The 18,565-nt window shown below is 51.7% G+C and overlaps 2 protein-coding genes and 1 non-coding gene across 3 annotated transcripts; 1 reads left to right on the forward strand and 2 right to left on the reverse strand.

Annotated features, from left to right (window-relative positions):
- Positions 1–900: 900 nt before the first annotated feature.
- On the reverse strand, positions 901–3,588 carry LOC132594330 (transcription factor CP2-like protein 1). Its single transcript, XM_060291240.1, has 6 exons — positions 3,383–3,588; positions 2,899–2,989; positions 2,361–2,443; positions 1,764–1,909; positions 1,568–1,619; positions 901–938 (listed from the first exon to the last, which is right to left on the reverse strand). Exons 1-6 carry the CDS (start codon positions 3,546–3,548, stop codon positions 901–903), a joined length of 576 nt encoding a protein of 191 aa, XP_060147223.1. The 5' UTR covers positions 3,549–3,588.
- Positions 3,589–3,635: 47 nt separating this feature from the next.
- On the reverse strand, positions 3,636–9,204 carry LOC115843622 (transcription factor CP2-like protein 1). Its single transcript, XM_070044571.1, has 10 exons — positions 9,122–9,204; positions 8,472–8,623; positions 8,263–8,336; positions 7,412–7,517; positions 7,197–7,303; positions 4,951–5,103; positions 4,602–4,712; positions 4,031–4,125; positions 3,760–3,814; positions 3,636–3,686 (listed from the first exon to the last, which is right to left on the reverse strand). Exons 1-10 carry the CDS (start codon positions 9,202–9,204, stop codon positions 3,636–3,638), a joined length of 987 nt encoding a protein of 328 aa, XP_069900672.1.
- A 4,847-nt stretch (positions 9,205–14,051) lies between these two features.
- Positions 14,052–14,124, forward strand: TRNAK-UUU (transfer RNA lysine (anticodon UUU)). The gene has a single exon. It is a non-coding gene; the product is annotated as a tRNA-Lys (tRNA).
- The last annotated feature ends 4,441 nt before the right edge of the window (positions 14,125–18,565 follow it).

An 18,565-nucleotide genomic window follows, 5' to 3' on the forward strand; every position in this document is an offset into this window, starting at 1 on the left:
TAAAATTGGTTTTCTACACAGAAAAAAATACACAGAGAATATCACTTTCAGGTAGATTATAGGCCTAAAAGTGAAACACAAAATTAAAGTTTGAACTTTGGAAGACATTCATAGGAAATTATATTTACCTTAATGTACGGAAAGATTTGTTAAGACCTAAAAATTAAAAGATTAATTTTAATTCAACTACATTTAAATAAAAAATAATAAAGCCCTATAGCCTCATTGTTCAAGAAGAGAGCTATAGTAATTCCCAAGTCTCTAGAACTGAAGTTTTAAATAAGTGATTTAATAGTTGAATAATCTTTTGGAGGCTTTAGTGGTTAGTTTTTGCCCAAACTAATTGGGAAAAGAGTCCAGTCGGATTTATTTATATTTCTGTCCCAGACTCTCCGTCCCTTGCCCTGGTCTCTTTAAGCAGGGGACATATCCCCGAGAGGACCATAACACCAAGAGAATTGGACAACACATTGAAAATATATATATATATATATATATATATATATATATATATATATATATGTATCTTTACTTTTAAAGGGGATGAATAAAATTTTAAATAAACATGAATTAATGCACTCTGTTCAGCAGCACTGCTTGGGGCAAAAGCTCCTTATCCATATTGCCAGGGTTTTTTTGCCTCACAGGATTGGCCAGCTCAGCTCAGCAGGGAAGGCTGTGTCTCAGGGATTCCAACAACTTGCTGTTGAGCAGAAAGAAACGTGAGCCTGGGGGCTGCTTGGCTCCTCCCCAGGCGTAGGAGGACACATGACGATTTGGCTCTTCACCTGAAGCCTGGTGAAGCAGCTGAGGATGTTAACAAGGCTTCTGGTGAGCACAGGACCCCAGAGAACCAGGCTGGCACCAGTCTCCTCCTCTTGCAGCAGGGCACCCCTGGGCCTAGGTCAGAACCAGGTAGTAGCCATCTGGATTCTGCACTGAAAGCAGTAAAAAAAAAAAGAAAGGGCACCACCGGGATGAGACGGGCCCCAACCACCACTAACTACTGTGCTGCTTCTGAACCTCCAAGCGGCCTGCAGCGCCTCTGCCACACCTGAGTGTTCTTCCAGCCCCACCCTGGATCCAGCGCTTTAGGAAGCCTCCCTGGGGACCGGAGCACAGAGGAGGGATAGAGGGCAGGCATCTGAATAACCAGGACCACGAGCCAGCTGATCGGAAATGCTGATCAGAAGTGCTCTGCTCCAGGTGGTGTCCAGCAAGCACCTGCCCTTCTGACTTGTATGACGGGGGGGGGGGGGGGGGGGGGGTGCGGGAAGAGGGGTAGGGGCCTTTCCTTCCCTTCTGATAAGCTCCCTGAAACTAGGGCATGAGAGTGCGTTTATTCAGTTCCTTCTTCCTGAGCAATAAATGGCTGTCTCTTAGCTGTATGACCCTGTCCCTTTGACACAAAGCTGGTGTTGAGCAGATGTTTACCCCTTGATTGGGACACAGCACCCGCAACACACCTTCAAGGAACCTTTTAATCTCATTTAGGAGACAGTATTATAAACAGTCTTACCCTTTCTAGGGCCTGTGAGACACACGCCTCTCCCTCTCAAAGCCCTACCTTTCTTCACCACAGCCACAAAGTACGACTCATCCTCAAGATTCTGAACCACCTGCAAGGGAGAGGGGTCACTAAGATGATTCTGTTCTTAGAACCAAACGGAATAAGCTAGGACAGGGAGAGGGAGACTGGGCCTGGTGTTGGGAGAATGATCCAGGCCTTTGTGGGGCCTTGCAGGGAACCGCTCCCGATTTACCTGGTCACTGAGGAGAATGAGGATGCCCCCAGGGCCCTGGTGGAAGAGCCGATGGATCTGATTGGCTGGGAGGGCCAGCAGTTCAGCCAGTTTCCCCATGAGCTCTACAGCACTGAGTTCATCCAGAGAGATCTCTTGATAAAAGCCTGGGGGTGTGGGCAGCACAGGGGCAGGAGTCAGTGGGGGCTGCGGCCCAGAGGGAGCCCCAGATATCAGGAGAAAGGAGAAGACAAGGCGACAGGCTCATTGGGAGGGCCCGGGTCAGGGAAGAAGGAAAAAACCTTACAAATCCTCTTCATTTTCACCTCCTATTCCTCACCTTTGGGGAGGCCTAGGCTGAGAGGAACCCCCAGTTTAAAGAAGAGATGGGACACCGAATGATAGAATGACAGAATCAGATGGAGTCAGAGTATAGAGCATGGAGGAATAAACCCAGGGAGTCATCCTGAAAGAAGACTAATCTAGTCATGGAAGATGAGAATGCCAAGGGCATCCTGGGTCCCAGGAATGGCGGAGCATCACCCCTTCCCCAGCCCAGAAGAGGTTTCATGCAACCACACCTGAGTTTCTCGTCTTCTGAAGAGGCCAGAACCTCACCTGAGTCAGGGTTCTTAGGAACCTCGTTCTCTTGCCTAGAGGCCTCCTGAGCGACATATAAGGTCAGCCGGTGACGCATGGGCCTGGGCCAGGAAAATAGTCTACATTCATACCTGAACTAACAGGTTCCAGTTTTAGCCCCCATCCCTGGGAGAAACCCTGCGTCCTCCCAGGTCTCTACGGATAGGGGGTCACCAAACTTTTCTTAGGTATTTAGTGAATGCTGGACCCTAGGGGAGAGAAGATGAGAAGAATCCATCTCTGTCCCCAGAAACTGAGTGATGCAGATGGGCTGGCCACAGGAAGAAGTCACAGGAGCCTAACTTTTAAGCCCAATTCTGCTAGCCTTGTTGCTCTGTGACCTCAGGCAGGTCGCTGTCCTTTGGGCCTGAGTTTCTTCCTTTGTAAAAAGAGAGAAGTGGGGCTAAGTGGTCTTTTGGGAGCCTTTGGCTTGAACAGTCTATGAAACGTGAGTGTCAGCTGAGTTGGTAAGTGCCACTACAGTGGGAAGGGGACCCTGGTTGGCAGTGCCCAGCACCTGGCTCTTAGAGTATTGAAAAGGCGGATCCCGTCGGCAGCTCCACAGATCTGGATAAGGTCCTGGCGGGTAAGCTTCAGCAGATCAGTGCCTGCAGAGTCAGACAGGGCTAGATTAGGGGAAGAGAGCACTGGGATCAAGGGTGGCAAGGGATACAATCCAACATTAGTCTACAAATAGCCCTCGTATGCCCAGGCATGGGAACCAGACTTGGATTCAAATCCCACCTCTGCCACTTGCTAGCTGTGTGTCCTTGGGTAAGTTATTTAACCTCTCTGAGCCCTGTCCTCAGGGGTAGTGTATAAATTGTATGGGATAATACACGAGAAGAGAGCCTAGCCAGCATAGTGTGCTTGCCAACTCTTAGTTCTACATAGAAGTTAGTTGAAGGTCACACAGCAAGCCAGGACAGAGACAGGCTTCCTGCCCGACTGTCTGCCCTCAGTCCCCTACAGGTCAGGTCCCTACCAGACCCCAGCCTCACCAGTGAAATTGGCCAGCGACCGACAGTAGTTGGAGAACCGGTGCCGATGCAACCACTGCTGTGTCTCTAGGATGGAGGCTCCAGGGTTCAGATCCTGAGGTATAAAGAGAGCGGTCCAGATAACACCGTGGACCCACGGACTGAGAACAAGGTGGAGGGGAAACATGGCCCCTGCCCTTGGAGGTCCCAAGTCTGAGACGGGAGGCTCGTCCTGCCGGAGGCAAGTGCCCAGCGCCCTCCGCGAACCATTTGACTATCTGTGGCCATACCACATCTCCCCACCAGGGGGCAGGGCCACCCTATTCTGGAGAGTGAGATGACACTGCTGAGAAGGCTTTGCAATAGGGGGTGTGGGAGTGTGGAAAGGAAAGACTCACCTGAGCTGGGCTGCCCCCCAAGGTGTCCAAGGCGAATGGTGGTGAGGAGCAGAGCCTGTGGGGAGCAGGGAGTCAGGTTCAGGGAAACAGTGCGGCCAGTCTCCTGCCCCCCTCATCCTTCCCCAGGCCTGTCCCGGTGTCACCCACGTGTTCCCCAGAAGCTGCCTCAGCTGCACCCTCAGGCCGGCCCCTCCCCCGCTGCCTAGGCTGAGGGGCTCTTCTCTTCATTCTCACCCCCAAGGGCTGACAGAAGGTGCTCGTCCTGCCTCACCTCTCCGGGGGGAGCTTGCAGGAGTTGGGGGAGGTCAGAGCAAGAGGGCTCAGAGGCGGGTGGGGTCCCGAACTGGGCTCTGGCCACGGTGAACACTGCAGGTAGACAAGCAGTGAGGTTAGCCTGGACATTCGGGTGTGTGTGGGGGCGGTGGGCAGTGGTGGCTGTTGGCCTGCCTTGGGCCAAACTTGGCCCCTGCCCCAGGAGTCCCTGACAAGTAGATCAAGTTTCCACACAAAGAAGAGAGTAAACTAGCCTGCAGCTCTGTTTGGGGGATTTGGGGAAGGCTTCCTGGAGGAGCTACAGCAGGAAAGGAGGTGCTCCAGGCAGAGGGAGCAGAAGTGAGGGGCGGCCACGGCAGGGCAAGGAGAGGCAGCCGGCAAGGCGTCATCTCCTGGGAGTCTTGAACAACAGGCAGTGCAGTTTGTCCTCGCAGGAAACAGGTGGAATCACTGGGAGGCTGTGATGATCCTGGAGCAGTCGCAGCCCCTGAGGCCTCAGTTTCCCAGCGTATACAACGAGGATCTTTTCTCCAGACCTCCCCTCCCGCCCCTGCACCCAGTACACACACCTCCATGAAGACTGTGCTCTCACAGGCTGTCTGATACTTGTCTCTCTCATGCACGGGCTGTTTCTCAACCTTCTCCCGGTCAGTTTTCAGTTTCCGGTCAGCTCCTTTGGGCTGCAGGAGGGTGACAAGAAAACCTCAGAGGCCTTCTTCACCTGCCCACTTCTCATTACAGGAGGGGCTCTGAGAAAGAGACCAAGCCCCATCCCTCTGTGCACGGAGAATGAAACAGTCCCAGAGAGGGGAACCGCAGGCTAAGGGTCCGCTGCAAAGCAGAGCCAGATCCACACAGCCAGCAAGGCAGGGTGACAGCCCTGAGAGGGAGGGGACAGGGCCCCCGTGCTGCATGTACCTTAAACACCTTGATGAGGCAGCCAGCTGAATGCAGGTGCTCCGGCGAAAGCTCCTTGTCACAGGGCTTGAAAGTGTCGATCTGAAGGCGGAAGGGAACACCTTTCTCTCCACCTTTTTTCCTAGGAGTGAACTCAGTGCTGATGCAGTGAACCTGAGGTGGAAAAGAAGGGTGACTCCAGGTCCCACCCACATTCAAGGGATCTCACCTGAAAGCTGTTACCTGTCTGTCACCTGTCAGCCATTAATCACAGCAACTTCCCACCCCCAACCAGTGTCTATTCTTGAAGCATAACTTTTTTTTTAAGGGGAACAATTTTTTCCAGCTTTACTGAGATATACTTGACATATAACATTGTGTATGTTTAAAGTTTGCAGTGTGTTGATATGGTACGTTTATATATTGGAAAATGATTACCACCCACCATAGCATTAGCTGCTAACACCTCCATCACAGAAACACCCCATCACATAATTACCCTTTTTTTGGTGGTGAGATCATTTAAGATCTACTTTCTTCTTAAAATATAACTTTATTAGGTTCTTTCCCTTGTTCAAAATCCCTCAGCAGCTCCCCAGGGTTATGAGATGAGAAGCAAAGTCCCTGACCCTGGCTGGCATTCAAGCATCTTAAAGAGTCAAGTCAAGCTTTTCTGCCCGGCTGCTCTCTCTCCCCCATCAATGAACCCGCTGACCTACCGATCCAGCCTAATCATCACCTCAATACACCTGCATAGCTTTTTCTCTACCGGGAAAGCTCTCTCTGCTCACATCTGAGCCAATACATCCCATTCCAGAGTAGGGTTGCCAGTTAAGATACAGGATGCCCAGTTAAATCTGAATTTCTGATAAGAAACAAATAATTTTTTAGCATCAGTATTCCCAAGTATTGCATGGGACATACTGATACTAAAAAAAAAAAAAAATTCTTTAGCTAAAATTCAAATTTAACTGAGTGTCCTGTATTTTATTTGCTAAATCTAGCAGTCTACTCCAGGAAGCCTTCCTGACCTGCACACCCACTGTAGCCCTCCCCAAATCTTGTGAAGAACAGGTAAAGGTAGGGAAGCTGAGGCTCACAGAGATCATGTGACCTGGGCAAGGTCCATGCCAGGAAGTGGTGGAACTGAAATTGTGCCACATCCACCTGACTCCAAATCCAGATACTTAGACTATAGTGGACACTCAGAAAAGGGACTTACAGGTGAGTTTTGACAATATTTTTCGATTATAAAAGGAAACCTTCCAGCATAGAAAATATGGAGAACACTGAAAAAGTATAAAGAAGAATACAAGCATTTCCCATCACCCCACCTCTCAGAGATAATACTGTTAACATTCAAGTATTGTCTCTTCCTATCTTTTCTCTGGGCAAGGAAAAAAACCCCACAACTTTTGTATACACACACACTTTTATTTTTACAAAATAGAAATCAAACTTTAAATACAAGTCTATATTCCGCCTTTACTTATGGGAAAGCAGTTTCTCTTGTCATGAAATATTTCTCAGAGACATCATTTTAATGGCTACACAATGTCCATTATAAACCTGTACTAAACACTTATATCAAAGTCAATCCTCTTCTGCTGGACATCTGATTATTTAAAATCTTTTAATATATAAAGCGACACTGGCATGAATAGCTGGTAAATATATTTCTGTGTACTTATTGAACACTGCGATAGCGGAACTACTGGGTAAATGAGTATGAACATTAAATTTAATAAAATTTGCCCACGTGCCACATACCTACAGAATGGGTGCACCAATTTGCATTCTCAGGATATGAGGGTGTCTGTTTCTCCAAACCTTACCAATAACAGTTTTTAAAAAGTCTTTGCCAGTTATATATATATATATATATACACACACACACACACATATATAATTTTATTAGCATTATTAGCATTTTATATAACACATTATATGTCATATGTGGCAACTATTTTTCCCATTTGATGTCTCCTTTTAATTTTGCCTGTGTATTGCAGACCGTTACTTTTTATGAAGCTAAATTCTGTCCTATGTTTTTTCATTTCTTCCATTGCCTTAATGTTTAACAAGTCCTTGCCTTTGGTGAGATTCGATCAACATTTATCCGTCTTTTTTTCCTCAAGGTGTTTCTAGAAGTGGTTCATTCTTATCACGCCCCCCACCACCACCCAAAATCACCTTCCTTTCCCACTTAGGCTGCTGCCACCCACATCTGAGCTCCAGCCTCCTCCCTGTCTCAGCTTCAGACTCACCTGCAGAAAGAGGGAGGTCCTCTTGGCCGGGTCCCAATAAAACTCCACCGTGTTGAGTTGTGAGGGTAGCACTTGGGGTTCTATCACCCCCACGGACAGTGGCACATCTGCAGGCACAGGGTTGCAGGCAGGGAGTCGGGCTCAGCCCTCCCCATCCACAAGGGCCTCTAAGACAGAAAGCAGCCCTAAAGGGTCCCTGGTCCCTCCCCATTCACCTATGTCCAGGATGCGGTCCCCAGGCCGGCTCCACCTCCACCCATCCAGCTGCTGCTGCTCCGTGTACTGCAGGCGCCGGTCGTGGAAAACCACACGCACCACACTCTGCGGGCACAGGAGGGCGCCTGGGCATTTGGGAACCAGTTCCCACACCTGGGGCAGGCCAACCTTTCCAGCCTCTCCCCCACCTTGCTTCCCACCCTCCAGGGGCAGAAGGACTTAGAATCACTAGATCCGTGTCCAGATGCCACCTGCCACTCACAAGCTGTGAAACTGAGGAAGTAACCTAGAGCCTCAGTTTCCTCATCTGTAAAATGGAGGAGTTAATCCCTTCCCACTCGTAGTCACTCTACCCATTTCTTTTCTTCGCTGCACTTATCAGTTTGCGATTTGTAAATCAATTTGTAATTGCATATATTAATAATTTGTGTAATTACATGTTTGTCTCACTCAGCAGAATGCAAGCCCCCTGAGGAAGGAAACTGCATCTGTCTCTTTACCCCTGAATCTCTAGCTCATCGAACAGTTTCTGGCAAAGAATGGGAGCTAAATACTTTTTTTTTTTTTTTGAGAAAGAAGGAATCATGTGTGTGAGTAATGCTATGTAAATGTATTTCTAAGTCCTGGTTCTGCTACTTACTGGCTCTGTGTCCTTGAGAAAATACTTAACCTCGCTGTGCCTGTTTCCTCAACAATTCCTGCCCACCACTGAGCTATAGTGAAGGTCAGATTGAAAGGTGGACTTGAGAGGGTTCTACTTGACAATGACATCATAGTGATGACACTGGCTTCCTGCCCAGAGGGATAGTCATAGCCAAGCTTTTGCCAATTCTGGAAGGAATGCACCTACCTTCAGCAGCCGGGGCCCCTGGGTGGCATCGCCCAGTTTGGGGTTGCAGAGCATCCTCACCTCATAGGACTGGCCTGGGAGAGATTAAGGGATGTGTGAGACCCACTCTGAGGGGCAGAGATGCTGCCTGCCACCCCCAGCCTGCCCTGGGCCCAGCCTCCAGAGCTTGCTGCCTCGCTAGCCCCTCTCCTTCCCCAGGCCCAGCTCACCCTGGTTCAGGTAGGTGAGGGTCTCCTCCTGCTGCTTCACAGCTGGCGAGGTAGCTGCGCAGAGCACGTACTGGAAGGTGGGGCAGGGCGGTTCCGCACGGGGGATGTTGGGCGGCTCTTCCTGCTTCAGGTAGGGCAAGGGCAAGGCCTCCCTGCCAGGGAGAGGAGGGCACTGCTGGCTTTCTGCCCTGTCCACCCCATCCTCTAAGAGGCTTTGACTCTTTCTGCTAGGTTCTCCCTTCAGGGAGCCCACAGTGTGCTGTAGCAGGCACCCCTGCAGCAGCCAGGGCCTAAGGGGCCCCTGTTCAGCTCCTCTGGCCTCCAGCAGACCTCCCTCAAGGTACAGATCCCAGATACTACCAAGCCTTTGCAAACATCTGCTATTAATTACTCGTTTGCACCCTCAGGGCTTGCCTGACACCCAGTGAATGCCCACCGCAAGTGTCCTGAGTGGGTGGGTGGTCAGGATGTTTTGAGACGTCCTGGGACCCACTGAACTCCAGGTACATTTGACCACTTCCCCACCCCCAGAGGAACTCAAGATCAGGAGGCCCATAAGCTTTCGCTTGAAACAGGGGGCCCTGACGTGTCCATCTCAACTCAGAGCAGGGCCTTCCGCAGGGACTGTGGGAAGGGCATGTGGCCCTTACCTGAGCAAGCTGCTTGGTGGCCCGGGGTACAGTTCCCCGGGGCTGGGCCACAGGTGCTCCGGCTGGCTGTGCCAAAACAGCATCTTGGAAAAAGAGCAGGACCAGCTGTGTCACAGAAGGCTCAGCACCGGGTTGGGCTGGACCCACTGGGCCATCCACCCGGGGCCTCGGGCTTTATATACAAGAGCATAGCCCCAAAAGGGTGGGGCAAGGCCTCAGCCTCTTATTGGCTGAGCAACCGGGGCTCTAGGAAACTCAGGACCTATTAGGCAGCCCAAGCTGAGGGGAATCAAGAAATGGCATCCCTAGGGCTCCCCACCAATCATTAACTCAAAGGGGAAGTGGTGGTGCAGCAAAACAAGTCACCGGGACGGACATCCACTGCCCCACCATTCCCCCAGAGGCCCAGAACAACGAGGGGCACCCTCAGGCTAAAAGATTGGCCCCAGATCCGTAAGCCACGTAGAGAGTCCTGGAGACCTATGGGCCCAGACCCCTCACAGGACCCCATGGGGGGAGGGTGGAGCCTGACCGCTCCAGGGGACGGGAAGAGCGACAAACAACATCACATGGACCAACAAAGGGCCTTTGCTCCCCCTGGCCTCCTTCCTTGTCTCTACCCCGCCCCCATACACACAGGTGCAGTGATGGCCTGACACCTGTCCTGTCGCTGGGGGCTACCTGGCTAGGGGACTGGAGTTTACAGAACATAGTCCAGCTTGCTGTGGAAACAACTCGGGGGGTGGTGCTGGGAGAGAGAGCGTGCCTGTGAGGAGGAGGGGGTGGGCCCGGGAGAGCCCCCCCTCCCAGGGAGGTAGAAGGAGAGGCGCTCCAGCTGGGCTGGTTTCTCTGCCCCTCCTCTGCCCTGGGGCTCGGGGTGCACTGTGTTTATGGACAAATACAGTTTGCCTGGGGGACGACCCCCTTCCCCAGGCTCAGCCCCTGTTGTCACTGTACACAGTCAGCTCAGGGGCCCCCCTGCCCCCACCCCCCACTACTGTGTTGGGTGTAAATAGATAAGGGCCTTGCAGAGAGCACAGATGGGGCTCTAAAGATGCGGCTTGACCTCATGTGACCCTAACTATCTAGGCTTTGTGATTCTGGGGGGCCTCCCTTGCAGGGAGAGGGAAAACCAAAGAGTATGCCCACACACACAATGGGCAGGCAGGGTACCTCCAGGTACCTTGGCCCTTGGTCTTCTCTCATGAAGCCGGACAAAAGGAGGAAAAGGGGATGGGAACATTCCTGACAATGGGGGCCAAAGAAACCTGAGTCCCCAAGATCTGCAGTAAGACCCCCAAGACTTCAAGACTCACCCATTGCCCAAAGCTGGATCCAAGGTCAGGAGGCCCCCCATGGGACCCTGCAAGGTTGGACAGAGCAAGATCCCAGGAAGGCCAGGGTAAGGGGAGTAGGAGGGGTCCAGAGGGAGGGCTTGGCCCTGGCCTCGGGGGAGCAGGGTGTAAGGGTGGCAGTGGGGCAGAGGGGATGGGGGTAGGTGGGGGGGCGGGGCTTGTTATGCTTGCTATGGGGGATGGAGGTGGGAAAGGTGGAGGCTGGCGCGGGCCCCCTTCGAGGACACCAGTGGAGGGGACTCCTGCTCCATAAGCCAGTCCCACCCCCTGCACCGCCCCCCAGCCTGTCCTCTACCTCCCCCTCTGAGCACCCCCTCTCTCCTACTCATATTTTAAAAAAATATTTACTTATTTATTTGGCTGCACCGGGTCTTAGCTGTGGCGTGCGGGATCTTCTTTGCTGGCAGGAGGGATCTTTAGCTGCGGCATGTGAACTCTTACTTGCGGCACGTGGGATCTAGTTCCCTGACCAGGGACCGAACCCGGGCCTGCTACACTGGGATCGCGGAATCTTAGCCACTGGACCACCAGGGAAGGCCCACCTCTCCCTTACTCCTGCTGCTACTCCCTCCTTCCGCCCATCTCAGAGTCTCTGGGCTTCTGTCCCCAAATAGGTGTCCCTGGGCCTGTTGCTGGTTTTCCTTGGCTCTGTCTCTCCAAGGAAAGCAGCCAGGCTTGAGGCAGACAGAACCTGGTCACTGAGAGCCCCCACCAGACCCATTCGCTGTACCTCCCGGGCCAGCACAGCACAGGGTATAAACAGCCCATCCAAGGCCCAGAGAGGCCTCAGGAAATTTCTGGTCCAGGCTCCCCACTCTCAGAGGAGTCTCAGCCTCTGGGTGGTCTGAGGCCCCCACGAGGCAGGGACACATTTCTGAACCTACTTTCCTCATCGGTAAAATAGGATCAAGGCCTCCCTCCCACTCAGTGTGGCCGTGAGGATCCAAGGAAGTTCTGTGGAGTTGCACCTTATCCCAGTGTTTAACCCTCAGGAGCTTCCCTTGGGGTAGCGAGGACACCACTGAGGGCCCCAGCCTCCTTGGCGGTGTCCCTCGCTAGTTCTGGAGGTACAGACATGACTGTCCCAGAAACTTCCCCCAACACAGATGAATTTCATACCCCAAATGCTCTATCATTTTCTAGGCCACGGCATAACACGATCCTAATAATACCCTCGGGGTTCCCTGAGCCAAGGAAGTAAGTTTTTATCTGTCAAAATTGCTGAGAAATAAGTCAGTGTCTTTCTCCTCTAACCAAAATGTATCGTTTTGTTTTGTCTTCTATCCCAGGCAACATTCCAACCCGGAGAGTTGGAGAGTGAAGCCTACCACTCCCACAGAGAAACAGAGGCTGAGGGGAGTGTTCCTCATTCATTCATTCATTCAACAAAATGTTATTGAGAGCCTACTATGTACCAGGCTCTCTCTCCCTCCCTCCCTCCCTCCCTGGTGTGTGGGACCTGGGGCAGGGTACCTGGGTGGGTGGAATCCTAACCTATCCAGGGCTCAGGCACCGCTGTTACCCCTACATTCGTGGTCAAAAGGTCTGGGCACTGAGTTCCAGGGAAATGATTTTTATTTTTTTATCTTTTTTAAATTGGAGTATAATTGCTTTACAATGTTTGTTAGTTTCTGCTGTACAATGAAGTGAATCAGCTACTATATGTATACATATATCCCCTACCTCTTGGATCTCCCTCCCACCCCACCCCCGGCCCTTCCCACCCATCTAGGTCATCACAGAGCACCGAGCTGGGCTCTCTGTGCTATATAGCAGGTTCCCACTAGCTATCTATTTCACACATGGTAGTGTATACAGGCCAATCCTAATCTCCCAATTCGTCCCACCCTCCCCTTCCCTAAAAGGAATGGATGAGAGCACAATTTTTCAGACACACATGCACACACACAGGAAGCTGGCAATACCATATGGCAATCCCTGTGTGCTCTGTGTGTCTGTGTACACGAATGCCCCCACCCTAGGAGGGGGGTCCTTTTTTCCAGCAAACTGTCTCCGAGGCCTCTGGGTGTGCAGCTCCACAGGGCACCACACTAAACAGCGCACCCCTAGAGTTCGAGGATGCACAGGCCTGGCTCTAAGTCTCCAATCTTTTATTCCTGAGAGTCCCTCTCACCACCAGTAAGTCTCACCTTGGAAAGGTACTCTGTTCACACTTCAAACTTACTGCTTCCTTCTTAAAACCCTTCCTGCAACCCAGCCAGCTGGCATTTATGTTCCCCATGTCCCTCCTCTGCCCTTCACCAAATTCCTTCACAGCAGTCGTCTGATGTGCAGTTTATTCTTAATGTACTTTGTCTAATGTTTGTTTTCCCATCAGAGTGGAAGCCCCTTGAAGGTAGGGACTAAGAGGTAAACATACCTCTCGATAGACCCTGAGTGCAAGCGCAACTAGGTGGATTTAGGCAAGTAACTTAGCCTTTCTGAGCTTCGTGCTGCAACTATAAAAAGGGGATGGTGGGCTTCCCCGGTGGCGCAGTGGTTGAGAGTCCGCCTGCCGATGCAGGGGACGCGGGTTTGTGCCCCGGTCCGGGAGGATCCCACGTGCCGTGGAGCGGCTGGGCCCGTGAGCCATGGCCGCTGAGCCTGCGCGTCCGGAGGCTGTGCCCCGCAACAGGAGAGGCCACAACAGTGACAGGCCCGTACTGCAAAAAAAAAAAAAAAGGGGGGGGGGATGGTGAGAACCTCTGCCCCACAGGGCTGGATAATAATGAATGAGATAATGAGCCCTCAGTAAATGTAGGTGTCTTTTTCTCTACATATCTCCAGTGCCTAGTATATCATACAGGTTTATTTATTTAACACTTAAAAGTGTAGGTTTATTTATATAACACTTATAAATGTAGAGGGTCTTCTTATTTAGCAAACAGTTCTTCAGTGCTCAGTATGACTCCAGAGTGCTTTTCAGTCTATCTTCTAAGACAGATGCTATTTTTTTTCTATTATTCTATTATCACCGCCCCCCTCATTATACAGATGGTGAAACTGAGGCTCCGAGAGGTTAAGTAACTATCTCAAGGTCACACAGCTAAGAGAAGACACAGCCAGGGTTTGAACCAAGGCCACCAGGTTACATTGCTCCTAATGACTGTACTATGACCACTCTGCTGGACAAATGTGTGTGGAATTCTGAAATTAACCAGGCAACAGTCCAACCTGGGGAGCTGGAGAATGAGGTCTACCACCCCTCCCCCAAAGAAAGAGGGGCTGATGGGGGGCAGTGTTCATCGTTCATGCATTCATTTATTTAACGGCTCCCAAAGAAGTATCAGACCCCGGAACCTGGATGGCAGGGACCCCTGGTCTTTCTGAGCTACAGCCTCTTCAACTGCAAAATGGAGAAAAATACTTTCTGTTCCAGTCCTGGGCTGTGAGCCCTGAGGATGAGTAAATATGAATGACAGTGGCTGGTCTGCTGTGGTTTTGATAGATGGGGGCGGGGGGGGGGTATTAATAACGGCAGGAGGAGCAGGAAACGGGATTTTTGTCTCCTCAAGGATGGCTATGGCTTGACAATTCCCTTGGGATAAGCAGCAGTGGAGGCTGCAGGAGGGAATTCCCTGGCGGTCCAGTGGTTAGGACTCTGCACTTTTACTGCCGAGGTCCCGGGTTCAATCCCTGGTCGGGGAAATAAGATCCCACAAGCCGCGTGGCAAAAAAAAAAAAAAAAAGGCATTGCAGGCAAGGGAAGCAGCTTTTCAGGGGTATGCGATCCTCCAGGTCCCACTGCACGTTGCAACCACCCCTTGAAGTAAGAAGGTCCCCAGTTACAGTCTATGCAATTTGTCCAAGGTTATTAGCTAGTGAGGGTGGGCTGGAACCTGAGTCACCTCACTGCCATGCACCCAGACCAAGACACAGGACTCCTTCCAGGCCATCCCTGCAATGAAGCCTTTGGCCAGAAGACCCTGAGCCCACTACTCTGGCTCTGTTTCCACGTGGCTGCCCTTGGGAGCCAGAGGGATCTTCCTAAGACACAGGAATGACCATTCCATAATCACTCGCAGCGCTATTCTCAAGCTGGGCTCTGGAAACACCTGGGTAACCATGCCCATATTCCAGGGCATCTGTGGCACACCATAGTTAGTGCTTAAAATCATTTGTTGGTTTATTTATATAACAGAGAGGTTAAGTAACTATCTCAAGGTCACACAGCTAAGAGAAGACACAGCCAGGGTTTGAACCCAGGCCACCGGGTTACAGTCCTTGGACTCAAAGATATGAGTATAGATATTCTTGGACTCAAACGCAAGGCTTGCACAAACATTTAATATAGAGACTTGTTTTTATTTATTTATTTTATTTATTATTATTATTTTTTGCAGTACGCGGGCCTCTCACTGTCGTGGCCTCTCCCGTTGCGGGGCACAGCCTCCGGACGCGCAGGCTCAGCGGCCATGGCTCACGGGCCCAGCCGCTCCGCGGCATGTGGGATCTTCCCGGACCGGGGCACGAACCCGTGTCCCCTGCCTCGGCAGGTGGACTCTCAACCACTGCGCCACCAGGGAAGCCCTAGAGACATGTTTTTAAATTCCTTTCAATTTCTGAGTGAACCACTTTGCCTACCTGCCCCCCGCCCCGCATGCCTCCATGGTACCCCTGGATGGTTCACCTGGGTTCCAATGAGCAAGTCTGAGAAGCCCGTTTGTGCAGGAAAATGCATCTTCCTGGCCCAGCATCCAAGGCTGTTTGTCCACCTTTTTCTGCCTTTCCCTGTCACCACTCCCTCTCTCCCTTGCTTACCGGCAACTTCCAGAACAGTCTTTTCTGTTTCATACCTCGGTGCCTTTGCCCAGGCTGTTGCATCTGCCTAGAATACTCTGGCCCCTCTGCCTTCTAGTCCTCTTGATGGCCTCTGTCAACTCAGCTGAAGGCGCATCTCTGTCCCCGCTGCTTCCTACCCCCAAGTCTGCTCAGAGGGATCCTCTGGGCAGGAGGGCACTCTCTGGGTCAGGATTTACAGGAGGGCCTCAAATGCAGGAAACTGGCACCCCGGGTGCCCAGAGCCTCTCTAGGCACTTAGTAGGACCACATGGTTTAGATGTCTCAAATGTAGACCCTCAAAGGCCCCACCTACACACTCCTCCCTGGAAGACATGCAACGTTGTTTTCTGTGTAGTCTGCAGGGGGCAGTGTGGACCCAGGCTGGCCCCAGGATCCCCAGCTGCTGTTTCCACTGGGTCTAGACTCTCCCAGCCAGAAAACCTCTCCCCAGGAGGAGTTAACAAGCTGAATCCCAAAGGAGGAGTTACAGGCAGGCTCCATCCTCCCTGCCTCGACATCTCTTTGGCATCATCACCCTCACGCTTCTCCCACTTAGTAAGCCAGTCACCCTCACCCCTAACACCCAGATCCAGTTGCTTCCAGGCTTCATCCTCCCTCTTTTCCACCAGCTCTCAGCAGCACCCTGCAGCCCAGTCTGTGCCCAGGGCCCCTCTGCAGCCAAAGATCCTCCTTTAAGAGTTTGGGGGCCCTCAGTGCTCATATCTCTAAAATTCTAACCCCTAACAGCCCCATCCCATCCACTGGGCTCCACCTCCTTGCTCACCCCAAAGTGATGACATTGCTGTTACCTTGGTAACAGATGCTTTGTGGGTGGGTATGGGGAATGGACCAGGGAAAGAAAGGGGTGGCTTCAGGACACTATCAGAGGCATGGGAGATGGGGGTGGGCAAACTGGCATAGGGCCTGGGGAGGGGCAGCCAGGGGCTGTGACCCCCACCACAGGCTGCTGTCATCCCTATGTCCCCAGCCTCAAGGGGAAAAGAAATAGAATAGAAGGGGACATCTTTGTGGAAAGAGAGGTCTTCTTACTGAGAGAAAGGGAAACACCCCCAAAACCATTATCCCCCTCCCATGGAAACAAGTCTCCTGGACAGCCTCGACTTGGCAGGGTAGGGAGAGGGGTGCACACACTGGAGCCCATGTTGTTCCGCTCCAGGGAGCCTGGGGCACAGAGAGAGGGAACAGCTCACCCAGGGCGTGTTAGGGACAGCGCCACAGGCAGTGGGAAGGCGGCTCTATGCCAGTGTCCCAAGCTCCAAGGGTTGTTGGCAGCAGCGGGTGGAGGGGCCCTTCTCCAGCCTCTGGGGACCTAGCTGTCGCAGATGCCACAGCCAGGAAGTATGTCAGGCACTTGCATAAGAGCCTTCTATATTTCTGTAAAATCGTAATTACCGATGCCTGCCGTGGGCCTTAGCTCATTAGAGCGGTATCTGCCTCTGAGGCCCTGGGGTGGGCTGGCAGAGGGACATAGGGGAGACTGGGCAAGGCCAGACCTTTTTCACTGTGTTCTCGGCATCCCCAGCCCCACTGAGGCTGGGTCCTCTTCCTCTCCCCAACTGGGAGATGAGAACCCAGACTTGACCTCAACCGTGATGAACCCCCCTACCCTAGGAGCCCCGATTCTAAAGCTGGAGGGAGAGGCCAGCCACTCATGTGCTCAGCTTGGGCTGTCCTTGGTATCCCATGGGGGCAGAGGCCACAGCAGGGAGGGGCTTGAACTGAAGGTGTTTGTGGGAGAAAATAGGTCAGTCCTTATGGCAGAGGCAATCCCTCACGTTAGAGAATCTCAACACCTTAGTGGAGGGGCCCTGGGTCATTTAGGCCAGTGGTTCTTAATCTTTTGGGGATCTAAGATTCTCTGAGGAGCAGATGATCGCTCTGGACTCTCCCCCAGAAAATGCTTATCCTCCAAAATTTGATACAGCTTCAAGCAGTTCACGAACTCCCTGAAACTTACCTACAAGCCCAAGGTTAAGAATCCTTAAAAAAATTTTTTTAAATATTTATTTATTTATATATTTATTTTGGCTGCACCGGGTCTTAGTTGCAGAACGAGGGATCCTCGTTGCAGCACGCAGGCTCTTAGTTGCGGCATGCATGTGGGATCTAGTTCCCCAACCAGGGATCGAACCCCGGCCCCCTGCATTGGGAGTGCAGAGTCTTACCCACTGGACCACCAGGGAAGTCCTAAGAATCCTTAATATTTTTTAAAAATAAAATAATAATAATAACTATTTATCATGCACTTACTCTGTCCAGCTCTTTACATATGTTAACTCATTTAATCCTCAAAAGAACACTAAGAGATATACAATTATTGCCCCCATTTAATCCAACTCCATTTCAAACTAATCTAGTCCAGTTCTGCCAATCAGAAGACAAGGAAACCAAAGACCCTCCAGAGGCGGATAGCTCTCTGCCCAAGGTCACAGAGCAGGAAAAAAGGGCAGACCAGGATGAGGACCAGGTGCTCTTAATGTGCTGGACATTGTGCCATATGCAGATTTGAAGCCATCTGTCCATCCCTCCATCCATTCCTCTGTCCCCAGGCTCCCGAGAGCCCAGCGCCCATGCTCATTCACTCAGCTCTCCTAGTAAGAGGCCCCCTGGTAGTTCTATCATGACGTCTGGTCTGAGAGCCCTTCTGAGACTACGGCTGCCACTCATCCTCCTGGACCACCTTGCCACTTGCTCTGACAACCCCTCCTTTCTGCCCTCCAAATCTAAGATGTTCCTCCCAGAGAAGCTAGCCCAGTTGCTCCTGCCCCATCTCTGAGCCACTGCAGTGGGAACTGTTGGCACTGAGACAGTGACTCAGGCTGAGATCATTAAAGACCGCTCTGAAACAGGAAGGCCACAGGCCAGAAAGGACATCCAGAGGTCATGGGATCCAGCCCCCTGCCTCCTCCACAGCTGCCCCACCTCAGATTTCTCAAACCCAGACCAGATGGGCCCCAGGGCCCACCGACTTCCCTGCCTTGCCCCACTGATTCCCCTGGGAATTCTTTCCCACGTCTAGTCAGAGTCTCCTGGGTCAGTTCTCTCATGGAGTAGCAGGCTGCAAGCAGCCGAGGAAAGCGAGGGAAGGAAGCTGTTCTTCTCTCTACCTCAGAAAAAGACCTCGGAAGAGACAAATCTCCCAGATGAAAGGAGAGAAAGAAGAAAATGAACTTTCTGTGCCTGTCTTCTCTGGGCCAAGTGGTATACTACACTGTCTCATTCATTCTCCCGGGAGTGAGGTAGGCACAACCTCCATTCTGCTGATGAAGAAATCAAGGCTTTAAAA

This window comes from Globicephala melas, chromosome 20 (genome assembly GCF_963455315.2).
Source record: "Globicephala melas chromosome 20, mGloMel1.2, whole genome shotgun sequence".
Classification (NCBI taxonomy): domain Eukaryota; kingdom Metazoa; phylum Chordata; class Mammalia; order Artiodactyla; family Delphinidae; genus Globicephala; species Globicephala melas.